General features: G+C 45.5%; 2 protein-coding genes across 3 annotated transcripts; both read left to right on the forward strand.

Annotated features, from left to right (window-relative positions):
* Positions 1-2,075: 2,075 nt before the first annotated feature.
* LOC119296093 (LON peptidase N-terminal domain and RING finger protein 1-like) lies at positions 2,076-23,613 on the forward strand. Of its 2 annotated transcripts, none has more exons than XR_005144820.1 (18): positions 2,076-2,307; positions 2,400-2,504; positions 4,950-5,032; positions 5,166-5,250; positions 5,361-5,447; positions 6,271-6,332; positions 6,439-6,629; positions 6,709-6,769; positions 6,887-7,064; positions 7,750-7,788; positions 7,857-7,918; positions 7,995-8,031; positions 21,242-21,291; positions 21,660-21,729; positions 22,305-22,380; positions 23,085-23,187; positions 23,264-23,332; positions 23,414-23,604. XR_005144820.1 is itself a non-coding variant. In XM_037574496.1 (18 exons), exons 1-18 carry the CDS (start codon positions 2,251-2,253, stop codon positions 23,471-23,473), a joined length of 1,443 nt encoding a protein of 480 aa, XP_037430393.1. In that variant the 3' UTR covers positions 23,474-23,613. The 2 variants fall into 2 exon arrangements, 1 of the variants encoding a protein (XP_037430393.1); XM_037574496.1 differs by having other exon boundaries at positions 2,251-2,307; positions 23,117-23,187; positions 23,414-23,613.
* On the forward strand, positions 8,063-11,662 carry LOC119296095. Its single transcript, XM_037574497.1, has one exon. It carries the CDS (start codon positions 8,581-8,583, stop codon positions 9,226-9,228), a length of 648 nt encoding a protein of 215 aa, XP_037430394.1. The 5' UTR covers positions 8,063-8,580; the 3' UTR covers positions 9,229-11,662.
* Positions 23,614-24,911: the final 1,298 nt, after the last annotated feature.

The raw sequence follows: 24,911 nt of genomic DNA on the forward strand, positions 1-24,911 counted from the left end.
GGGGGGTCGGGATGGCCCAGAAAATCGGGAGAAGGGATGGGTTTCGTGCGGCACTAGGGGGTGTGGTGGTTTTTGCAATCTGGCACACGATTGCCAGTTATCTACTTTAATTGGCTTGTGTAGTTATGAAACAAAGAGCACAATGGAGTTTAGGACTTGAAAAAGGATTGGTGGAGATACTTCAGGAGCACGATACTCCTTACCACCAAGGACAAAATTGATGGAGCAAGGAAACTTGGAACTTGATGGTGATAAAATTCCATGCCAAACACAAACATGCGAAGTTCTCGAAGCTTCAAATTCAAGACAATCAAATTCAAGACAAGGAGAAGGAGCTCAAAAGGGAATACAAGATGCTAAAAGAAGCTCGAAAGCAAAGCGGTGTCGGCTGGGACGACAAAAGATGCATGATAGAAGCCGACACTGACCTTTTTTGATATCTCGTTGCAACTTGAAGCACTGCAAAGTATAACTAAATAATGCTTCTGCCCCTTTTTCTCAGAAACTTCTCTGGAATATATCTCAGATAATTGTTTCTTTCACATCCAGAGAAATTAAATATGTAATATGTAATATGCATCCATATGACATATATTTTTTGATGATTATAAACTTGTATCTAGTCATCCATATGTAATATCTTAGATAATTGTTTGTTTCTAGATGACTTTCTGATATTTTTTATGTGTTGGAACTTATGAAATCTATTTTTGATCTTTGAATTCTCTCTTTTATATGTAATATGTGCTGGAACATGCTATTTCTTTCAGCAAATCGACAACATATTGAACTTCAGTGTTATGTTCATGTTTCCTTATCACTATGTATTATCTTTGCCACTTCCGTGGAAATTTTGTACTAGTCCCGTGTAGGAGAAATAATAATCAAATATGCTACTGTACATCACAAGCACTCGAGTTTACCTTCTCATATGTGATGAATAATCATGCCTTTTAGTTGTGGAAACATATTTTTAATTTTTGTATGGTCAACTGGTCTCTGAAACTATCTGGTTCTTGAAGATGACTGACAAGTACCGCATATATCACTATAGTGTCCTTATTGTTTTTGTGCTACCACATACCATTATAACCACCTAAATGTTTCTGGTTGCTAATTGTACTGTCCACCTCTACATTATGCATATGTGCCGGTCTTCGCATATACACCGAAGTTCCTATGGTCCATAAAACTTGTAGTAGTATTTTTGCCTTTTTTTTCATGTGGGCTCAAGATCATTGCTTTCTTGGAGAGTTATTTTGAGTCTTGGCTCCCACCTTCAAGAACCAGATAGTAGCAAAGGAAAGAGCTGCCACCCCGAGAAGCTAGTTGTGATGAAATTATTTAAGGACCTACTACTCTGTTTATGAAGTGTGCAATTTCCAATATATCTGCACTATTTTATAATATCCATATTCTTCATTATTGTTCATTTGATAGCAAGATGCTAGTTGTGATGGATTGTGTATGGGTTTTAGCAAGTTTTTCTTACTATGATGTTGTCTAAGTTGAAAAGATTGGATTTTTATTTTGCACCATCTGTTATGCTGCTGCTGGTTCGCATCTATTATTGCTTCAGAATGTTGTTGCTACTCTGCCAACCACTAGTCTTGTACCAAACATAGGGAATTATAGAGGTGGGGATTATTGGGAAATTGAGGGGATTTGGTGATCCCCACCCCAACACCAAATCCTCTCTAATCCCTAGCCCGTTGGAGGTGTAAAAACACCAGTGCCGAACAAGGCCTTAGGAAACAATAAACATGTCTTCATGGGAACCGGTTCCTCTAACATCCTCAAGGGATGTCACGTAAGCTACAGTAACTGTGACATGCCTCATTCATATCTATATGGTTAAGACTAAAATGATTATAATTAATTTGTAAATTATAAATCTACTGCATACATTTACAAAAATTATATACAAACAAAATTATGATGAAATAAAATTATTTTTTGATTTATTTTTTGTACATGCTACAGTAAATTCACATAATGTTACTGCAGTAATCCTGACGTCCCTTTACACACGTATTTCATTGTAGTTTCATGACATCCTTGAGGATGTTAGAGGATCCACTTCTGTCTTCGTGGCCGTGGCCGTGGCCGCGCAAAAACCACTGGGCATCGGCGCACGAACGCAGCATCCTCCCCCATCACCACCACCTTCCCAAAGTCCAAACTCCAATCCCCTTGCTCGCCAAACCCCCGTTCCCCAAATACAATCCCTACTCCCACCGCGATTCCCAAATGGTAACGCCGAGCGCCTCCTTTTCCGCCGCGCTCGTAGTCGAGGATTTCCCATCGGTGCGTCTGATTCGCTTCCCTTGAAGGGAGAAGGTTTTCCTTTTTACTTGATTGAATTTGAACTGGATTTCCCTTCTCGTGGTGCCGCGCAGTTGGAGAGCGATGACAAGATGGAGATGCCACTGGTCAAGCACCGCGAGGTGTTCGACCTCGCACAGTGTGGCGCCCGCGCCTTCCGGGAGCGCCGCTTCGACGAGGTAATCCACTAACTTGCCCACTCTCTTCGTCCTGTGTAGCCCGATTGCACCCGACGGTGTCCGATGGTTTGACGGCAGCAGCTTCAGTTATCGGGAGAGGGTGGGAACTGGATTGGGACTGACTAGGGCACGTGCATGTATAAGATGTAACAGGGCTACGGGCGGCTTAGTTTTGTATGTTGATGCACGAGTGCCTGAATTGGTGAATGGTGTGATGCGAACAGAAAATTTAGTGCGGCATGCTGAAATATCTTTTGTAGCAGCACCGTAAAGGAAATACTGTGTTCATGTTAGTTAGTCAATTTTTCGAGAAAACGCTCGCGTTTCATTTCGTTGGAAAGATAGATGAGAGAACAATCCTCCTAGGAGGTGAGTTTTACAATGTCATGAGCCCGATCAATGGACATCCCAGGATGTTGGCAGAACAACCCTAAGCCCCTGGGCTCCTGCCTTTGCCCAACATCGGGCCTCGCCTTTGATCCTATCAACTAGCGAATCGATGGAGGGCGTCGCATTGTCGTAGACACATGCATTCCTGTGCTTCCATATCATCCAGGGAATGAGCAAGGCGATGGAATCGAGGGCCTTTCAATGCGTCGGCGGCATATGCTCCTTCGCCCGCAGCCACCATTCCATGACAGTGGGTTCCTGATCTGGTGCCTGGATCCGCATGCGCAACCAGTCCAGGATTGTATGCCAAGTTTGTCGAGCAAAGGGGCAGGCCAGGAGCAGGTGTTGTATTGTTTCCGTGGCCTGGTCGCAAAGAGACATCTGGGGTGATGCTGCAGTCCGAGCCGCGCAAGCCTTTCTGCCATCCAGCAGCGATCTTGGTTGGCCAACCAGTTGAAGAATTTTACCTGTGGCGGCGCCCAGCTTTTCCAAACCAACTTCCAGGAGGGGCACCGCGTAGATCCCTGGAAAGTGGCCGCATAACATGACTGCGCCGAGTAGATGCCGTTGGCCGTCCACTTCCAGAGCAGCCGGTCTGGCTCGTTCGAGAGGATCGTGCGGTGCACAATCTGCCAAAGCAGTAGGTATTGGCCGATCTCGTGAAGACCGAGGACCCGGCGAGCCCTTCCGCCACCGTTCTCGCTTTAGGTCGCCGTTTGGGGATGCACTGGTAGAGCAGGGGTGCGAGCTCGCGGACCGGCTGCCCATTAATCCAGCAATCCTCCCAAAACAGGGCCGTCGAGCCATTCCCAATGGCTCACATCAGTTTATGATGCTTGCTGATAATGTCAGATTTTTCTTAATTACAGGAATGGTTGATTTAGTAACTAATGAGGCTTGTCTCTTTGGGACATTAGATGTTTGCGGTTTTACATGTTCTAGTCCTTCTATTTTGGACATTCTTGTTGTCATGGAGCCGGTAGGGCACTGCCTCATTCGACTATGATAACTTTCTGTAACTATGGACAAAACCCAGTAAAGGTTTCGACTATTGTTGCTTCACTGCATAAATATTCGAACAATATTAAAACATTGGCTAAAGGGGGAAGAATCCCTTGCTAACTGTCCGTTAGTTAGATAGGATATGAGACCACTGTGCAGAAATACCTCTGGATAACACCCCAGCGGAATCCGCTTTGCGCGGACTCAAACACGGGTGGGTGAAACCACCACCGTGGGCTCTAGCCACTGAGCTAGCGCTTAGTTCTCAATATTCGAATAATATTACCTCCTTACCTGACTCAAATGTTAAAATGACATCTAGTTTTATTTATCTTAGCGCTGGCAGTCATTTTTCTTGTCATTTATATCTTTTACTTTTCTGAGATATTCATTGTGAAACGTGCGTATCTCATCCCTTATTCCATTATAGGTAATTAGTAAGGATATCTATTTAGTTACAAAAGAAGGGGAGCCTTGGCGCAGTTGTAAAGCTGCTGCCTTGTGACCATGAGGTCACGGGTTCAAGTCCTGGAAACAGCCTCTTACAGAAATGTAGGGAAAGGCTGCGTACAATAGACCCAAAATGGTCGGACCCTTTCCCTGACCCTGCGCAAGCGGGAGCTACATGCACCGGGCTACCCTTTTTTATCTATTTAGTTACGAAAGATATGGTTCAGTTAGGAAGACAGAGACATGGTTTGTTAGGAAAGTTGAGATTCTATTCTTAGGCTTCAAGTCGAATCTTCCCTATAAAGGGGACACCATGTACCCCATAAGGATTATGGAACAAATGAGAATAAACTAGTAAAGATCTAATCTCCATCCCCCACCTTCCCTCCCTGTCATCCCTGGCACCATGGCCGGCCAAGCTTCCCTCCTTGGAGCTGTACCCCCAACCCTTTCATGTTCATCGGCCTAGGACCGTGACAACTTGGTATCAGACTTACCGATCCTCGGCCAATCCCCACCACCGTTCCCCATTCACTTGCACAAACTTGATTACTCTATCTGTTGACTTCATTGTTTATGATGCTTGATATGGTTCTGTTTCAGGCTATTTCATTTTATTCTAAAGCTCACAATTTGAGATCAGGAGATCCGATTATCCTTAGCAATCGAAGTTCTGCTTTCTGTTTGTAAGTTCCTTCACAATGTTATATTAATGTCATTCTTATGCAATATAGGTAAGCAGTTATGCTACTGCTCAGAAATCCATATTGAAATACTTGGTCTGTATTCATGGCCCTTTCGTGGCTGCTTTTATGGCAGGATAAGTCAAGTTCTGAGGGAGAGATCAGCAGCCGACTCAGAGTACCAGCCATTGAATGGCCTTGATCCTACAACACATGCAGAGGTATGAGTAGCTAAAAAGGTCTTTCTCACCGATGTGAAATTCAGATGTGAAAATTAAGTGAATGTATGGATCATTAATTCTTATTATTTTGTAAGTAAATTTTGCTGCAGTTAGCACTGAAGGATGCAGAGAAGGTAGTAACTACCCACGGTAATTCTCCTAGGCCATATCTTCTCAAGGCATACGCACTTATTCTGGTAACACCCTGAAACTTTACTTTTGTTCTTTTTATATATCTTAGCTTCAGCATTATTTCATGGGGACAACACCAATGCTTATGCCTGGATAGTATAATTCAATTTAGCCGTAACTTTTCACCATCTAGGATAATTTATTGGGATTTGCAGGAGAACTTTGGTTGACTTGGTTGACGTTTTGGTTATTTAGCCTCACACTGTATCTTTACTCATTTAAACTGTTCCATTGATTATACCTCTAGTTTTGCGCTCTTGCAGACTCCCACCACCACCAGTACTTCAAAATTATTTATTCCTGCACTTTATTTTCATTTTCTTTCACATGAGTTGAGTTTAAGATCTGTCCACCTGATCCAAAAATATAAGGTGGTAATTACGCACCAAAATTTGGAAGAACATTGTACGTGCCGCAGTCTGCCAAATTACAATGTACTGGTGGGAATTTGCAAAAGCAGAGAAGACAGAGCACACTATTCTCGCACCATTCGTGCAATTATCTCCTACATATCTGTTTCCATGATATTTTGTTCTACAGATCTGCATTGTAATTATATGCTTTGTAATACAGTTATTTTTCATATTGTCATGACTTACAATATATAAGTTCTAATTTTGTCCAAGCAGAAAGAAGTTCAGTATTCTTACCAGAAATATGCTTCTGTAATGTCATGTTGCTTTATCACTTTATTATGGACAGGCTACCTTTAAGAGGACAATAGCTGATCTGAGAGTCCTTAAGACATAAATTCAACAACTTTTATCAGTCCTCCCTTATTATCATCTGTTGGGGTAACCATTGGATCGTGTTTCCTTGCATATGCAGCTGGAGCGATATCAGGAAGCACGTGAGTCCCTTCTGGCTGGTCTTCAAGTTGATCCCCTCAGGTACGATTGTTGATCCATGGTGATATTCATATTCACTGAATAGGTAGCAGATATTTGATACTGATCCTCTTGCACATTTTGTAATACTCGTTTGCTACATGTATAGCCATATCCTGCAAACCTGCCTCAGTGATCTGGATAGAAATACAAATGCTGCAGCCGGAGCAAGATGCCCAAGGCTAGATAGGACTGATGATTTTGAGTGCACATTGTGTTTTAAACTATTGTTTGAACCAGTTACCACACCATGTGGGCACACGTTCTGTCGCTCTTGTTTACATCAGTCAATGGATCACGGTGAGCTCAGCAAATATTAATGTACTTGATTAGCTGCTTTTGTTAGTTTGAGCTTCACATCATGTGCTACTTTCAATAGGCAATAAGTGCCCCATGTGTCGGACAGTTCTTTTTATTGGTCCAAGAACTTATCCTATAAGGTACTTTTTGTTGTCTTACAAAATTAGATTTATTCATTTGAACCGAAGTTTCGTTTCCCTTTAGGCATTCATTTTTCCCTTGATTTCTCTGATGTCAGTCATGTTTCAATGCCTCAGCGTAACATTGAGCAACATAATTCAGAAAAATTTCCCTGAAGAATATGCTGAGAGGAGGTCAGAACATGAAAATATGACATATGCAGGCATTGATTTGATGCCTCTCTTTGTTATGGATGTCGTATTACCATGCCAAAAGATGGCACTGAACATATTTGAACCTCGCTACAGGCTGATGGTACAACTATTGCAATTTTGTTTTTTTGTTTGTAAGATGCATTTGTTTACAGCTATGCACCTTCTGATTTAATCAACATATCTTACTGCATGGTTGCAAGTTGATATGTAGCTTGCAGGTGTAGCTAAGTAAGATTTATCATATTTTCCCAGAAAGCTTGCTGTACAAAATAGTAGGTTGAATAATCAGAACATTATATTTTCCCTAAATCCTTATTGTAAACTCTTAATGTAAATAAAACAGAAATAAAAAAGATCTTTCTATCCGTCACCTTCTGGTATCAAATCTGTACAAAATTCCAGATGGGTATTTCTTCTTTGTTTACATAGTTGACCATATTGCTATCCATCCATTTGCATGGAGATGTTTTCTCGAATACGCAGGAGAGCTGCCGTATCATTGCACTAAAAAGTCAAAAGTCAAAAGTCAAAATACAACCCCCAACCCCACCCACACACCACTTAATGAGTAAATTACAAGCACGCCACTGACTATTAACGACCTCGACCAAAAAAGCAGAAGCTATAAGGTGGCTACATCAGGCCGCCCTATTAAACACACAATCATTCCTGTGATTCCACAACCTCCATTGAGTTGTAACTTAGCTTATTTGCTATGTTTTAAACACTGCTAGGATGTGTTTTATCAATATATTCACAACCTTGTTTTTCCCCATTTGAAACAGGTAAGGAGAATAATGGAAGGGAGTCATCGGATGGGAATGGTCAGTTTCAAATCTGAGATATTCTGCTTGCCTAAAGAGTTCATTCATTGACTGATTCTATAATCCAGGTTGCTATTGATTCTGCGACGGGAACTGTAGCTGACTGTGGTTGTGAGGTGGAAATTCTTGAGTGAGTCCAGTTTTCTTCATTTTTTGTCAAAATTCTGCCAACACTTGCGGTCTCACCTGTCTTCATAAATGTGTAGGTGCGAGCCCCTTCCAGATGGACGTTTTTATCTAGAGGTAAATTCATGCTCTGTTTGCAAGATTACCAACCATTTGTGTGCACGCCTTTCTTTTCAAGGTTTATATTACACACATTGACTACCTAGAAAGAACCACCAAAATACAAATAGTGCCAGCCAATACTGCTGCCGTGGCAGCCAAACCGGCGGCAACTAAGGTGCTGCCATGGCAGCCAAGGCAGCAAGTCCACCAAGCCACTTGTACATGGGTCGGACCTGAAGATGTGCACCCTGCTGAACAGGGCCAAGTACAAATACCAGCACGACGAGTAGCAGGAGATTATCCGGTCTTGGACCTGGCGATTCGGCACGACGACTCTATCTTCTACCTCCGGCTCCCTCCCCTGTTCTCCTTTCTTTTTCTTCAAGACATGTATCCGAACTGAATTCCTCTGTAGTTGTGTGAGATTAGTGAATTGTGAGTTGGGATCCTAACATCGTGGTATCAGAGCCTCCCTCCAGCCTTCCGATTCATCTCCAATTTGTCCCCAAATTCACACAAATTTCTGCCCAATTTTTTTTCTAGCACACAATTCTATCCACCACCATGCATCTGGAAGTAAAAGCTTACCTGGACAAGCTTTGTGCGGAGACAAAAGCACGCTACGACGCCTGGGACAAGCAGTTTGAGCTGCGGGCGACCTTGCTCACTCCAGGAGCTCCCCCTCCGCCACTGACGCGCTCGGCCGTCGTGGCCTCCGATGGCGGTCTCTCCATCGGCACCACCATCCCTGTGGTTGTTCCTGACGCCTTCTCCGCCACCACCCATGCCCGAGAGGTCCCTGCGGTCGCCCACGACGCATCCCCAATCTGCATCGAGATAGCGCCCTTCACTTGTACGACGGAGTGCTCGACCCAGATTGACGTTGTCGCCAGCGTCGACGAGGTACACGACACCGCCACCACCGTCCACTCTGAGCTCGGGGTCGATCTCATCCTTCGGGAGATCGAGCAACCCACAACTGCTCATGCGACACCCTCAATCGGCACCGGTGCATCCTCTACCGCCAAGGTCGTCCCTCCCGTGGCGACCACAACCGATGTCGACCCCAGGGCCAGCGTGCAGGAACTGGATGACTCACCATTGCCCTACTTCAACACCTTTCCTCCAACAACGAGCGAGTTGGACTACAACATCGTCCTCTTTGTCTCCAGCAACCTTACTGCACCTCCGCCAACCAAGTGCTCGGCATAATCCCTCACCCATAAGAGCGATTGGGTGATGCCTCTTCTCATTACCAACGATGCCTTTCCTCGGTTGGTTTCCCCAGTGACCAGTGAGGCGTACCACTATGATGTCGTCGACACCATCGACATTGCTGCCCCGAGAAGCACCACCTATTCGACAGGAGGCCTTGACCACGACGAGCGCATGCGTCCATCCTACATTGAGCAACAACAATGGCGCCCCTATTTGAGTGCAGATTGCTGTGAACAACGCTGCCATGTTCCATGGCATAACTCACGACTGCATCTAATGTGATTATGGATATGTGTGGCGGCCACAGGACCGCCAACCAAGGGCGTGGAATGAATTGGCAGAATGGTTATTTCCTACTCCGTATGCTACTGTGGTTGTGCATCTGTTTTTGTGCGTGAAGAACCCAAGTGCTTCGAGCATAGAACTATTAAGCACAAATGGTCTTCACTTCATGCAGTTCAAGTGCCAGATCCAACGGATGAGCCTCTCATTTGCCTTCAAGACGAACAATTGCAGTCTTGGTATTCTCCAGATCGCGCAACACTCTTTTCTCGAGAAAAAGCAAAGGACTTTTGCATTTCTTTGCATTGAAAAGGGTAGGAGTTCAGTTACAAGTGTCCAAGGACGCGTGGATTACATCAAGATCACTGCACATCCTAGGTTTGTGGTAACACTATCCTAAGGCCAATCGCCCCGGCTTGTGTCCAAGAGCGAGCCTCGTCCTTGAACCTATCGACTAGCGTATGAAGGGAGGGTCTTTCGTTGTCAAAGAAGCAACTATTTCTATGCTTACAGATCATCCAAGGCACAAGCAGCGCGACGGATTTCAGAGCCTTGTGAAGGATCGGCGGTGTGTTCCCCTTGCGTGCAGCCACCTGTCCATAAGAGTAGGCTCCTGGTTGGGTGTTGGGGCAGAGATGCGCAGCCAGGCCAGGACCTCGTGCCAGGTCTGCCGGGCGAGGGGGCAATCTAGCAGCAGGTGGAGAAGCGTTTCCGGTGCTTGGTCACAAAGTAAGCAGCGCGGGTGGTGTTGCAGGCCGTGGCGAGCCAGCAGTTCAGCAGTACAACAGCGGTCCTGGTTGGCTAACCCGTGGAAGAACTTGACTCGTGGCCGTGGCACGCAGCTCTTCCAAACTAGCTTCCAAGAGTAGCAGGTCATCAATCTGTGGAACGTTGTTGTATAGCATGACTGCACCGAGTAGGTGCCACTCGCGAACCACTTCCATATCAGCCTATCAGGGGCGTCGGAGAGCTTGATGCTCTGCATGATCTGCCATAATTGCAGGTACTGCCCGATCTTGTGGATGCAAGGGTGCCGTGGATGTGACGGGCCAGGTGTTGTGATGTAGGGTGGAACCCTAATGGCCGATCTTTCACGAAATGGAGGGGATTTCCCGAAGAACACGATGAACACAAGAGAGGAGAACACTCAAATCAAGGAGATCCAATCACACATGTGCTAAATCCACATACACAAAGGGGAGATACAAGATCCAAAGTCAACAAGGGAGGATACACGGTAGCAAGTTCATCCCAATCCGTGAGGAAAGAGTTCTTGAATCCACTAGGGGGATTCCCTAAGAGGGGTCTTGAATCCACTTGGGGGATCTTCTCCTTTAGGAGGTCTCGGTCTCCAAAGGAGTAGGGATAAGTGGATGAGCAAGGCTCAATCTCATTGTTGAGCTATCACAATGCTAACCCTAAAACGTGGGCAGAGTTGGAGTATATATAGTCTAGGGGTAGGTGGAGTTACATGGGCTTCGGCCCAAGTCATGCACGCAGGCAAGGTCCGGATGATCCGGGTGATCGTCTGGATCATCCGGATGTGTCGTGGAGGCAGCGGCTGGTCCGGTCGTCCGGGTCCTGGTCCGGATGTCCTGCTCCGTCCGGATGATCCAGGAGCTGGTTCAGCCGATCCGACTTCGTCGAGGAGGTTGCAGTAGTCTTGGTGCGCGGTAGCCAGATTGTCCGGGCCGGGGTCCGGATCGTCCGGGACTTGGTCCGGATCATCCCGGTAGCTGTTGACTTGCTTGTTTTCTTCTCCGTCTTCATGTTCCTCGTCTCCTTTCGTTCGGCCTTGCTCTTTAGCTTGTCCATTGCTAGTTGCTTGGTGCCCGAGTATGCAAAGTGTCTTTGTTTGAGGTAGTAGCCATGTCTCATGTGTTTCGAAAGGGAATTGCGAGAGGAGAGATGTCACCTCGGTCTCGAGAGCTCTTGCACGTGCACGTGTCATCGGTCCACTTGGCACTTGGAGAGACAAAGGTAGGTCCATGGCCATGGGGATAACCTTAGGATGGTCCGCATCATCTCTCCCCCCCTACCCTTGGGAAAGATCCGACCTCGGATCGAAATCCTCATCACCATGGAAGGGAGATAGGTCCGTGCCGTTGAAGATGTCACTCATGTTGTACTTGTCACGTGGGATGTCGATCTTGTAGGCGTTGTTGTTGTATTGTGCTAGCACCTTGAAGGGTCCGTCGGCTCGAGGTAGTAGCTTGGACTTGCGTTCATTGGGGAAGCGGTCCTTGCGGAGGTGTAGCCACACAAGATCTCCAATGTTGACTATCATGGGTTGTTTGTTGATGTTGAGCTTTGTCACGAGTCATGTACTTGGCGCTCAATCGTTTGCCTTGTATCTTCATGCACCTTCTTGACATAGCTTCCGCGTGCACTCGCGTCCATGTTGATGCGCTCTTGTAGAGTTAGCGGTAGAATGTCCAATGGGGACAATGGATTAAATCCATAAACGACCTCGAAGGGGGACTTGCCAGTAGTAGAGTGTCTTGCTCAATTGTAGGCGTACTCGGCGATGGGCAAGCATTCCTCCCACTTCTTGACGTTTTTCTTTATCAAGACTCGAAGAAGTGTAGATAGCGTCCGGTTGGTGACCTCCTTTTGGCCGTCGGTTTATGGATGGTATGCCGAAGAGAAGAGTAGCTTGATTTCGAGCTTGGCACATAGGGTCTTCCAAAAGTAGCTAAGGAACTTGGCGTTGCGGTTCGAAACAATAGTCTTGGGCATTGTTTTTAAGGCGTCCCGCCTTGGACGCTTAGGCGACGCTTAGGCGATAAGGCGCCCCCCCAGCGCCTTACAAATATGCCCGCCTTAGGTGCTTAGGCGTCCGCCTTAGGCGCTTAGGCGTCGCCTAGGCGATAAGGCGCCCCCCCAGCGCCTTAGGTCGCCTTACCGCCTTAAAAACTATGGTCTTGGGCACTCCATGTAGACGCAAGATTTCCCTACAAAAGAGATTTGCAACATGTGAAGCATTGTCTATCTTGTTGCATGGAATAAAGTGGCCATTTTAGAGAAACGGTCCACAATAATAAATACCGAATCTTTTCCATTTTGAGTTCTAGGCAAACCAAGCACAAAGTCCATACTAATATCTTCCCATGGGTGGTAGGAATAGGGAGTGACATATAGAGACCATGAGATTGAGCTTTAGACTTAGTTTTGCGACATGTAGAGCATCGGTTGGTGTAGCGGGAGACGTCGCGAAACATATTGGGCCAAAAGTAGTTCTTGGAGAGCGAAGCGAATGTCTTGTCACGTCCAAAGTATCCCATAAGTCCCTCCGCCGTGAGCCTCTTGCAAAAGCAACAAACGAAGAGAAGACTTGGGGATATAGAGTTTGTTAGCTCTCATAAGATAATCGTCCTTGATATAATATCGCTTCCAAGTGTGATGCGTTAGACATTTTGCAAAAGGAATGGCAAATGAAGCATCATGTGCATACAAGTCTTTGATGTGCTCAAATCCTATGACATTCAATTCAAGTTGAGTTACAAGCATGCATTTGCGGGAAAGAGCGTCCACCACAACATTTTCCTTACCCTTGATATACTTGATAACATAAGGAAATGACTCGGATGAACTCACTCCATTTGGCATGTCGCTTATTCAATTTTGTTTGACCTTTAAGGTATTTAAACGTCTCTTGATCCGTATGGATGACAAATTCACGAGGACGAAGATAATGCTCCCAAACATGCAAGACTCACCAAAGCATACAACTCTGTCATATATGGGGTAGTTAAGTTGCGCTCCGGAAAGTTTTTCACTAAAGTAAGCAGTGGGTCGCTTTTCTTGCATCAACACGCCACCCATGCCATTACCTCTAGTGTCGCAATGCACTTTAAAAGTTTTATCAAAATTAGGTAAAGCAAGTAATGGAGCATGTGTAAGCAAGTTCTTAAGCTCCTCAAATGCGGTAGCTTGAGAGTGTCCCAAACAAAGGGTGCATTCTTCTTGCTCAAAGCATGTAATGGTGATGCAATAGTGCTAATGTCCTTAACGAATCTACGAGAGAAACCGGCTAGGCCAAGGAAGCTGCACACTTGTTGCAAGTTGGTTAGTTGTGGCCAAGTTTTAATAGCATCAATTTTAGCTTCATCAACATGAACACCCTTAGAAGACACAACAAAACCCAAGAAAACAAGCTTGTCAACACCAAATGTGCATTTCTCCATATTAGCATAAAGTCGTTCGTTTCCAAGAGTTTGCAAAATGGCCCTAAGATAGGTGACACGATCTTCTAGAGATTCACTAAACACAAGTATACCATCAAAGTAGACCACAACAAATATGCCAATGTATTTGCGAAGTACATAATGCATAACACACATGAAAGTGCTAGGTGCTTCGGATAAGCCCATAGGCATGAACTCATACGAGCCGAACTTGGTTTTGAAAGTGGTTTTCCATTCATCACCCTCTTGAATGCGAATTTGGTAATAGCCACTTTTAAGATCAATTTTTGAGAAAATGGTGGCTCCGCTAAGCTCATCTAGCATATTGTTAAGGTGTGGAATGGGATGCCTATAGCGAATGGTGATAGCATTTGTTGGACGGCAATTGAAACACATGTGAAAACCACCATCCCTCTTAGGCACAAGAATAACCGGAGCGGCACAAGGACTTAAGCTCTCACGAACATGCCCATTGTCAATGAGGTGTTGTACTTGTTTTTGTATTTCTTTGGGGTTGACGCGGTATGGTGCCTTGTTCGGTAGGGGCGCGCCGGGGATGAGGTCGATGCGGTGTTCGATGTCACGAAGTGGAGGTAATCCGGGAGGTAGCTCATCAGGAAACACGTCCTTGAACTCCTGCAATAGATTGGACAACACTAGAGGTAGATGGTGAGAGGTGTTAGTTCTTGCCGCTTCATCTTTGCACACTAGGACATAGTGAAGAACACTCGATGGGCGCTCACACACAACTCTCATATCTCTTTTGGTGGCTAAAAGCACTAAGTTTTTCCTGTCGCTCATCATGGAGGCACTCGATTTTGGCTTGTGGCGCTCACTCTCTTTTTGGTGGCTCACTCTCACTATTCTCTCCATGATGGGTGGATGCTTGCTTGTCGGTGATCACTTGACTTGGCGACATGGGTCGTAGCACGTACTCCTTTCCTTTCATCTTGAAGCTTATAGTGATTGGTTCGTCCGTTGTGGATGACGCCACGGTCGAATTGCCAAGGTCAGCCAAGTAGTAGGTGGCAAACGAACATGGGAACCACATCAAACTCCAACATGTCTTCGTATGCTCGAATCGTGAAGGAGACCTGAACAGTGTGCTCCACTTGAATGGTGTCGGAGTCGCTAAGCCATTGGACCTTGTAGGGACGAGGATGCTTCATCTTGACCAATTGTAGCTTGGTACATAGCTCTTCACTTGCCAAACTGTGGCAACTTCCTCCGTCGATGATGACCTTCATGAAACGTCCATTGATGCCTGCTTTGGTGTGGAAGATATGGCAACGTTGGTCTTCGTCTTGTTGGTGTTGAAGTGTCAAGACTTTGGAGACAACAGCGGGGCTCGAATCATTGTCACAAAAGGCTTGATCGTCTTCCTCTTCATTCACTCGTCGGTGCATGGCCACGTGCTCAAGTGCTTCCATTTCTTCCTCACTCATGGAGTCATAGGTGCCGTCGTCGTTGGCGATCGTGGTGCGCTGCGTGGGGCACTCAAATGTCTTGTGGCCTCAGTCTTGACATGTGAAGCATTTGATGGAATTCGTCTTGACGGTCTCATCCGTTGGAGTAGGTGATGATGAAACTCTCGGTTTGAGGTTGCTTGTAGTAGGAGGACGGCTTGAAGATGTCGAAGTTTTCTTATAACTTGACTTGTCGCCGTTGCTTGGTGAAGCTTTCGTCAAGGTAGAAGGCGTTGTAGTCGCTGAAGCTTGAGTGTATGAACCATAGGTCTTGGAAGAGTACTTGGCGTACTTGTAGTCGTCTTGCACTTGTCGCTCCGCCTTGGTAGCTTGGTGCACTAGCTGAAGGAGGTTCGAGTATGGTTGGAAATCCACAATCTTGATAGGGTGATTGAGTCCATTCAAGAAGTGTGCCATAGTTTGCTCCTCATCTTTCGTGACATTGGCTCGGATCATGGCGATTTCCATTTCCTTGTAATACTCTTCAATGGACTTGGTGCCTTGCTTGAGGAGTTGAAAAACTTCTTGAATAAGTCACGGCTATAGTACGTGGGTACAAAGTGCGCTCACATGACATCCTTCATTTGATTCCATGATGTGATTGGTGGGTCAACTTTTGCTTCTTGTCGCTCAATGACTTGCTCCCACCAAATAAGGACATAGTCTTGGAACTCAAGAGATGCCATGGCAATCTTCTTTTCTTCTTCATAGTCGTGTAAACGAAATATCTTGTCGACCTTCAATGCCCATCAAAGGTAGTCTTCGGAATCATTGCTTCTAGAGAACTTAGGTATGGTGAACTTGAGCTTGCCGTAGCGTTGGTCTTCAATGCATGGGGGTCGATTGTGAAGGCGCTCTTGCCTTGGTTGAGGGTATTCGACCGCTTTTTCCTCATGCTCCGCTTGAGTAGCTTGACGTTGAGGGCATGGGATTCTTGCATGGTTCCTCATTTCTTGGCGCTCCTCGAGGCGTGCGGCTTCTTGTTGCTCTCGTCGGATAGCCTCTTCTTGTTCCCGGTTTTGCGTGCGCGGACGGCTTGGGTTGCTTCATTTAGAGCACGGTGGGCTTCGAGGGCTTGTTCGTCACGGCGTTGTTACTCTTGTCGAAGTGCATCGCCATCCTGGTTTACTTGGTCATCTTGGCGTATTGGAGCTTGCTCTTGATCCATGGGATCATTTGCTTGACGACGATGTCGTTCACGTTCTCGAAGGCGGTCTTGTAAACCGTTGCCATGAAATGGGTTTTGTGGAGCTTGATGTTCTTCATGGTCTTGGCGATGATGCGGACGAGCTCGTGGAAGACTTGCATCCGAGAAAGAATCCGAAAAGTGTCGACTTGAATGGCGCCGTCTTGATGACGAAGTTGTGGAAGAACGGTTGACCATCAAAGCACGAAACTCGTCCATTTGCGATGATAGCTTGTCGTCAAGGTAGTCCCTTGTGCGTTGCTTGGATTGTCGCAAGTCGGTGGTGAGTTGGTCGATGTGGTCGCCCAATGTTTCATTCGCTTGGTGCAAAGCTCTATGTACGCCGAATAGTTGATTCTTGGTGATGTAGTTGTTGGGCTCCTCTTCTTACTCGATGAAGAGTGGGTTGGTAGAAGTACTTGACCTATCCATCATCTCAAGCAAATATGTGAGTGGAAGAAATCAAAGAACTAGACCAAATGTATCTTATCCAATGTGGAAGATGGATCAAAGATCACCCAATGTAGTATTATGGAAGTAGCACAATTGGTACCGGATCTCAATTCTCACACCTACACAAGTAAAGCTTTTGGAGTAGCTAGGTGAGGACGGTGGCACAAAATTTATGCAATTGTTGGCAAAATTCAATAATGTTGAAAGAGATTCACAAATTCGCAAGTGATTCAAGTAGACCAAAGCAATATGTGGCACACGGAAACACACACAGATAGATAAATGGGGTCGTGCAACCAAGGAACGAGCTCAAAATGTGGAATCCACGGAAAATGCTCTTGTTGCACAACTCTAGAGAGACGCACGATTGCTCAATAGGCGGATACGAAACTTGTGCACAACCTATAAGAGACAAAACGTATCTACTTTCTATCGCAAGTATGCTATGTATGTATGGCTCCTGGTGATTCTCTCACGATGATTCAAGATGATCGAATATGACAATTTGATATGCAATGTGGCGATGCTATGGCTATTGCTTACAAGCTCTTTGTTTTCTCTTTGCTTAAAAGTTTTCTCTCTTTTGGTAGTTTCCTTTGGCCACTTGTGCGAAATTTTCGAACCAAGGTAGCAATGATGTATATGCGGGAACAATTCATAACACAAGAGATGATACGATGATATATGCATGCAATGGAAGGAACGTTGCCCGACAATACTCAAACGGCTAGTCTCGATAGGAAAGTGACGCAAAAATGGGCTCGGGGTTAACAATGCAATGACAAGGGAGAGTATCCGAAGATGTCGTTGAGGTTACCGTCCTTGCTCACGGTTGATGGTGGCACTAAGGTAAAGTGGTTGTTGTTGATGACGAATCTGTGGCGAAGATGAGCAGCGGTGATGTCGGTGTCGAACTGTCCCTAAGTAGCCGAAACACGTTAGGAAACGGAAACTGCAACTCAGATTCTCAAAACAAACGTGTCAAAATCGGAGGTGGTAGCGGATAAGAGATGGTGGTTGCGGAAAGCGGTGGTGGTATGTGGAAGAGGTGGTAATGCGGAAGTGTGGGCGGTGGCTGAAATTTCTGTCAAAAAATTCAGTTCTGTCAGTGGAAGCCGGAAGATCCGGCTGATCCGGGCTGGTTCGGATGATCCAGGCAGGTCAACTTGCTAGGGCTAGGGCTTAGGATTAACAAGAAAATGGTGGAGAGAAAGAAAAAATTGTGAGGATTTTAGGTGGATTTCGTGGTGGGGAGGTGGGGAATAGGTAGGTCCACTTGCAACACAACGAATCCACAGATCAAATTCAACAAAACATCATCAAACCAACAGATCACAAAATTTTTGGTATGGCTATTTTTTGTGTGTTTTTTTTTTTGAAATTGGACAAAAACACACAAAATTAGGCTAGAAAGTGGGGGTAAGGGCTCCAAATTCGTGATCAACCATGGCTTATATACCAAGATGATGTAGTGTGGAACCCTAATGGTCGATCTTTCACGAAATGGAGGGGATTTCCCGAAGAACATGATGAACACAAGAGAGGAAAACTCTCAAATCAACGAGATCCAGTCACATATGTGCTAATCCACATACACAAAGGGGAGATACAAGATCCAAAGTCAACAAGGTACACGGTAGCTAGTTCATCCCAATCCGCGAGGAAAGAGTTCTTGAATCCACTAGGGGGATCTTCCCTCAAGAGGGGTCTTGAATCCACTTGGGGGATCTTCTCCTTTAGGAGGTCTCGGTCTCCAAAGGAGTAGGGATAAGTGGATGAGCAAGGCTCAATCTCAATGTTGAGAACATGGGCGGAGTTGGAGTATATATAGCCTAGGGGTAGGTGGAGTTACATGGGCTCCGGTCCAAATCATGCATGCAGGCAAGGTCGATGATCCGGATGGTGGTCCGGATGATCCAGGCTTCGAGGGTCCGGATGATCCGGCGACCGCCCGGATCGTCCGGTGTGTCGTGGAGGCAACGGCTGGTCCGGTCGTCCGGGTCCTGGTCCGGATGTCCGGCTCCGTTCGGATGATTCGGGAGCTGGTCCGGCTTCGTCGAGGAGGCTGCGGTAGTCTTGGTGCGCGGTAGCCGGATCGTTCGGGCCGAGGTCCGGATCGTCCGGGACTTGGTCCGGATCATTTGGGTAGCTGATGACTTGCTCGTTTTCTTCTCCGTATTCACGTACCTCTTCTCCCTACGTTCGGCCTTGCTCTTTAGCTTGTCCATTGCTAGCTCCTTGGTACCTGAGTATGCAAAGTGTCTCCGTTTGAGGTAGTAGCCATGTCTCATGTGTTTCGAAAGGGAATTGCGAGAGGAGAGATGTCTCTTGCACGTGCACGTGTCATCGGTCCACTTGGCACTTGGGGAGACGAAGGTAGGTCCATGGGGATGACCTTGGGATGCTCCGCATCATGTTGCCATTGAGCCCCTCTGCCATCGTTCTTGTCTTGCATCATCGCTTGGGGATGCAGCCATATAGCTTGGGGAGGAGCTCGCAGACTGACTGCGCAGCGATCCAACGATCCTCCCAGAACAAGGCGGTAGACCATTCCCAATGGCCCTGGTAGTGGATGCCGAGAAAAGCGCTAGTTCCTCCACCGAAAACTGTAGGTTGAGTCCTTGCCCCGCTCGTTCGGGATCCGTTCTGGAGAACCACAACTAGCGGAGCCGTAGCGCAAGTCCGGGGCGCTCTAGGCCGCGAACATTGAGGCCACCAAGTTCTCAAGTTGCTTGAGCATTTTCTTTGGGGGCGCGAATGCGAGCAACTGATGCACGGGGATTGCACTTAGTATAGACTTGACGAGGGTCGGCGTCGTAAGTGGATGCCTAGGTTGCAGTCACAGTGTCGTGGACTCCCTCCAAGCGCAGCCAGTATTCCTCGAAGTGAAATCGTGGGTGGGCCTTGGGCATTGGCGAGCAGTCCAGCAGAAGTGGGGAGTGATCCGACACGACGGACGCGAATTATCGGAGGTGGCACTCGCCGTGTGCATCGTCTTAGTCCGGGGTGCATAGCACGCGGTCGAGATGCACCAACGCCGGCGGCGACTGCTCGTTTGACCATGTGTAGCGCTGGCCGGTGAGGTAGATCTCCTGGAGCGCTAGATCGTTAGTTAGATGGCGAAACTTGCCCATCATGCGCCGGTTGAGGTTGTTCGTGTTCTTGTCCTCGTCGCGGAGGATGAGGTTAAAACCACCACATAACATCCAAGGCCTGGGGCAGTTAGCCCTGACATCGTGGAGCTCCTGTAAGAAAGTTATCTTACCGGCGTCGTCTTGTGGCCCGTAGACCACAATTAGCCACCAGGGCGTGCCCGCAACCGTGGAGATCTTAGCAGTGAGCGCGTTAGTGGTGAACAATGGGTTCGTGACAGTCACGTCCCTGCTCTTCCACGCAAGAAGTATGCCACCCCGCGTGCCCTGACTTGGAAGATACGTGTAGTCATCGAATTCTGCACCAAGCGTGTCGAGGATAACCGACGAACTGATCAATGCCATTTTCGTTTCTTGCAAGCAAACAATCGAGGTCCCTGTGGTGTCTAGCAATGCTCGAATGGCATGGCGCCGTGCCCGTGCATTGAGACCGCACACGTTCCATATCGCTATTTTATGGCCGTGATCCATGGAGACAGTATCAGCTGCGACCTAAGTCTCGCACGCGACGTGGTCACTAGCGACGCCATGCATGCTGGGATCTCTCGATCAACCAATGCGGCAATTGCTGTGAGGACCGTTAGCGGTATCGGTGTGGCAAACACGTCATCCTAGGCCTTCATCTTTGCCGCGGTGATTTCCTGGTTGGTTCCAAGGATTCCAAGCGTCCGAAGAATCTGCCTGTGCGCGCCTCTTGGCGGTGGGCAGTGCGGATGCGGATATGGCCACCCCGTCTGCACGAGCGTTGCGGCCGCCAGCACGCCATGCTAGGTCGTCCATCGCCATGCCATCGACACAACTGGAGGGATGTGCGTCTGTACGTCTGCGCTTGTGGCCGCGGTAGTGTGCGCGCCCTGGGCCACGGCCATGAGCCGGGTCACGGTCGCCGCCGGCGCCTCTGTCTCCATCGGGGCCAACACCCTATAGCACGGCGGGTGGGGGATCCCTAATCATGGCGGCGCGGGAGAGTGCGATGTTGATGGGGTAGGCCAGCATCCGGATGGTCGGTGCGTCGGAACTCAGGCGCGCAGGGACCTGCTCGACAACGTCGAGGATGGCGGCGCGACGAATGCCGGCTGGGGTCATGCGTGCACCTCGACAGCCGGAACGTGGCGAGGTCGGCGTGGGAGCTGGTTTGTGGATGTAGGTGTTCGATCCAGCAGCTTTTCTCAATATTGATCAGTTTGAGGGTTTGGCCTCTTTTCTTATTGACTTGTCAAAAACAATTAAATTTTAAAATTGAAGCTATTATCAGAGGGTAAATAATTCTTTTGTTCATAGGTGGAAGGTTCACGACGGTTTCGTATCTTGCGATCCTGGGATGAAGATGGGTGAGTCCAGAATGCTCTATATACTCCCTCAGTTTTTATTTACTCCGCATATTAGCTTTGATCTAAGTCAAACTTTATAAAGTTTGACCAAGTTTATCGAAAACAATCTAAACTTCAACAATAACAAATATATATGGTATGAATTGAATGATGATTCTAATGGTATTGATTTGGTATTCTGGATGTCAATAATTTTTTGTATAAACTTGTTCAAAGTGTACGAAGTTTGACTCGAGACAAAGCTAATATGCGAAGTAAGTAAAAACAGAGGGAGTATGTTTATATGATGCATAATTTATCTGGAAGAACCTGTTGTCTTGTTCCAGCCCTTTTCAACAATTTCTTACTTTTGTTGTTTTTTATTGTAGGTACCGTGTTGCTGAAATTGAATGGTTCCAAGATGTTTCTTTACCAGAAGGATCACAAGAGAGAAGAGATGTAAAAACTAATTACCTTATCAAATTTATCTCCTTTTGTTACCAGAAGTGCTTGAAGAAGTTCAAATGTGGTGGAATATGCCATTCTATCTTCTAAAACCAAAAGAAGTAAAAGGAAAACAACTATATGAAAATAGATATTTCTTTGCCAGCACATCTCAAACTTTATACACATATCTACTTACACAAGAGCTGATAACTTCTCTTAGTAAGTGGTTTTGTGACAAATACATAATACTGCAAAAAGCTACAAGTACTGTGGAAAGTGGCGTACATTACTTTTTTCCAGTATAATTCATGCATGCAAAATTTTCCAGTATTTTACTGTGGAAAGTGGTTTGGCATCTGAATTTTATTTTTTGTACATTGTGTGGCAATTGGTTGTTCCATTAAGAAATTAATGCCTTGTTTGTGGTTTCTTTTCTCTGTGTTTGTGGTTATTGTTCTGCGTGCATCATGCCATCATCTCCACTTCAATGGAAAATAAATAGCATGTTTAACCACAATGCAATGGTAAACAGATAATTCTACCTCAACAATTGTATTGAGTTGTATATTTGATCTAATTCTTTGCAGCTAATTGAAAGGGCCAATGAAGCTTCAGAACTGGCTAGGACGTACATTAGGCGTACCAGAGAAACCATAAGGCCTGGTATGATATTCTCAATACATTGCATGAATATCCTTTTCAATTTAGTGATTCTATTGAAAAAAGTTCAAGCACCATGGGAACTGGATATGGTGCATTTCACTCTCAGGCATGCTACGCAAACCATAAGACCGAGTATGCATAGGTCGTGAAGCTAGGCTTTGGAACCCGTAGTACCTTATGCATATATGTCAGGGTATTAGGATAACGGTGTATTAAGGATTTATTATCTAGGGGCATTATCATCATTTCTCATGGGATGTTATCTTGTACCGGCCAGATTCTTTATAAGGCTATCCTTGTATCATTGTTTTGCTAAGAAATCAAAACCCAAATTTTATCATGCATTTATTTCTTTATCTCAGTTCTGTAAATTCCAGCATTTTATCTTCTTTGACCTGCAATTTATCCCTGTTCTACTGAATCTTGTTGAATTCCGAGTTCTTGCTGATCTCTCCTTGTCAGATCCATCGGGATCCTGACAATGTATACATATATTTATAGTCTATTTTCTTTAACTTCAAATATTTCTAAATCTTTCGGGATTCTACTTTATTTTGGGGTCTTGACAAATAAGACTGGGCTTTTATAGACCCATGACTTAGGTGCGTCCACCACTGTCAGTACTCACACTCTCAAAACAGTATATGAATGTTCTGCTCTTTGAAAGCTGTGTTTGTTGTTTGGTGCTCAACCGATGCCCATAGTGTTCTACTTTCACCTGTTTTACCGGATGCAGTGGGCCGGGCAAGACACTTTGATCTTGAGAGCATTCCTGGACCACGGGACCCTGAGAAGTTCAGTTTTTGGGTAAGCCTTGTTCCTGCAGATTCTTAGGTGAAGAATATAATATCTTTGGTGCCATGTACTTATTTCTTTTCTGCAGCTTGTCAACTTGATTAATTTGAGGCCATCGGATAAATTAGAACTATTACGCCTCTGTGATACTCGGGAGGTTAGCTTCAAGGCTAAATTTGCATTGGAACCTTACGGGAGATATCATGTTTTAATGTTGCACTATTTTTTGCCCCTGCAGAGAATATCTCTTAGCCTTAGATTGCTGGGCAATGCAGAACAAGGTTGCCGTGTACAGTAACGGATTTATATTTGACGCACAACCATTGACTAACAATGTTAATTTGTAATATTATTTTATCACATATTCTGATGCTTGTGAAATTCTTATGATTTTATATATGTTCTTTTATTCTCTTACCTGCAAAAAAAGCTATATAATTCTTGTACTTGTTCTTATTATTGTGAAACCATTCGATGTTTGGCGGAACACTCGTATTCCTGTAGGGGCGTTGGGTCCAGTATGAAATGATGCTTCAAAAATTCTCAAAAGATTCACGGATGTATGCTTCAAAAATTCTCAAAAGATTCACGGATGTAGTGCACAACGCCTGCAGGTCTACAAGGCGGCGACCAAGTGCACGCTAGGAAATGGAGAGGTGGCACTGTTTTGGACAGATTGGTGGTCGTGGAAAGAGCGAATCCAAGATCTCCTGCCAAACTTATTCGCGGCAGTTAAGAATAGAGCATGGGAGAGAACGGTGAAACAAGCCATTGTTGACGGATGGTGGCAAGTGTCGCCTAGCAGGTGCCCTCAAGCACTAAGCGAGTTCTTGCAGCTCATGGACAGAACCTAACACATTGAGCTCCTGGATGGCATACTACATTACAATTGTTCTCCTAGCAAAAGAGCCCGTGCGTTGCAACGGAAGAAAAAAAAATATAACACACGCTCTTAACCCAGCAACCATAGCATAATAGGCCCATCTTCTTTAGTTTAGCGAGGCATCATATTTTTGTTGCCGCTTATTCTCCTTCTCACTCTTGCCGGCGGTGGCCTTAGTGTTCATACAAACTAAAACATGTTTGAATATGGTTAATCCTAAGGCGTCTCTCTCTCCCTCTCTCGCTTTTTCTCACTCTCATGATGAAAAATCTGTTGTTTTTTTCAGTGATGTTTTTCAGAGGTATGCATGTGTAGTAATCGATGTTTTTTCCCCTATATGGTTATAGTTGGTGTTTATTTGCAATCTGGATCGCCTCCGACACGAAAGAAAAACGGATCGTGCTATAGATTATAAGTTTGCTTCCAAAACAATATTTAAAAAATATTTAACAGATAAAATTAACATCATATTCAGATTCCGCACATTTTTCAAATAAAATTTCATATACAATATGTTAAAATCTGAGTTACCGTTTAAAAGATACGGATGATTTAGAAAATCATTGGTTTGACTTAAATTTCTTCCAAAATAATAAATAAAAATACTTAACATGTAAAAATAATCTCATATTCATATTCTAGATATTTTTGTAATCAAATTTCATATATAACATGTTTAAATCGAAGTTACGGTTTAAAAGATACGGATAATTTAGAAAAGCATTTGTTTCACTTAAATATGATCCGCGAATGAATTACCTAAAAGGCCAGGTTTTTCTGAAAAATGTAAAATAACGGTTCGATATTTTTGCAAAAGGGTGCGGCAGACAGGCAGAAGCAGTCCGTACTTTAT

This window comes from Triticum dicoccoides, chromosome 4B (genome assembly GCF_002162155.2).
Source record: "Triticum dicoccoides isolate Atlit2015 ecotype Zavitan chromosome 4B, WEW_v2.0, whole genome shotgun sequence".
Taxonomy (NCBI): domain Eukaryota; kingdom Viridiplantae; phylum Streptophyta; class Magnoliopsida; order Poales; family Poaceae; genus Triticum; species Triticum dicoccoides.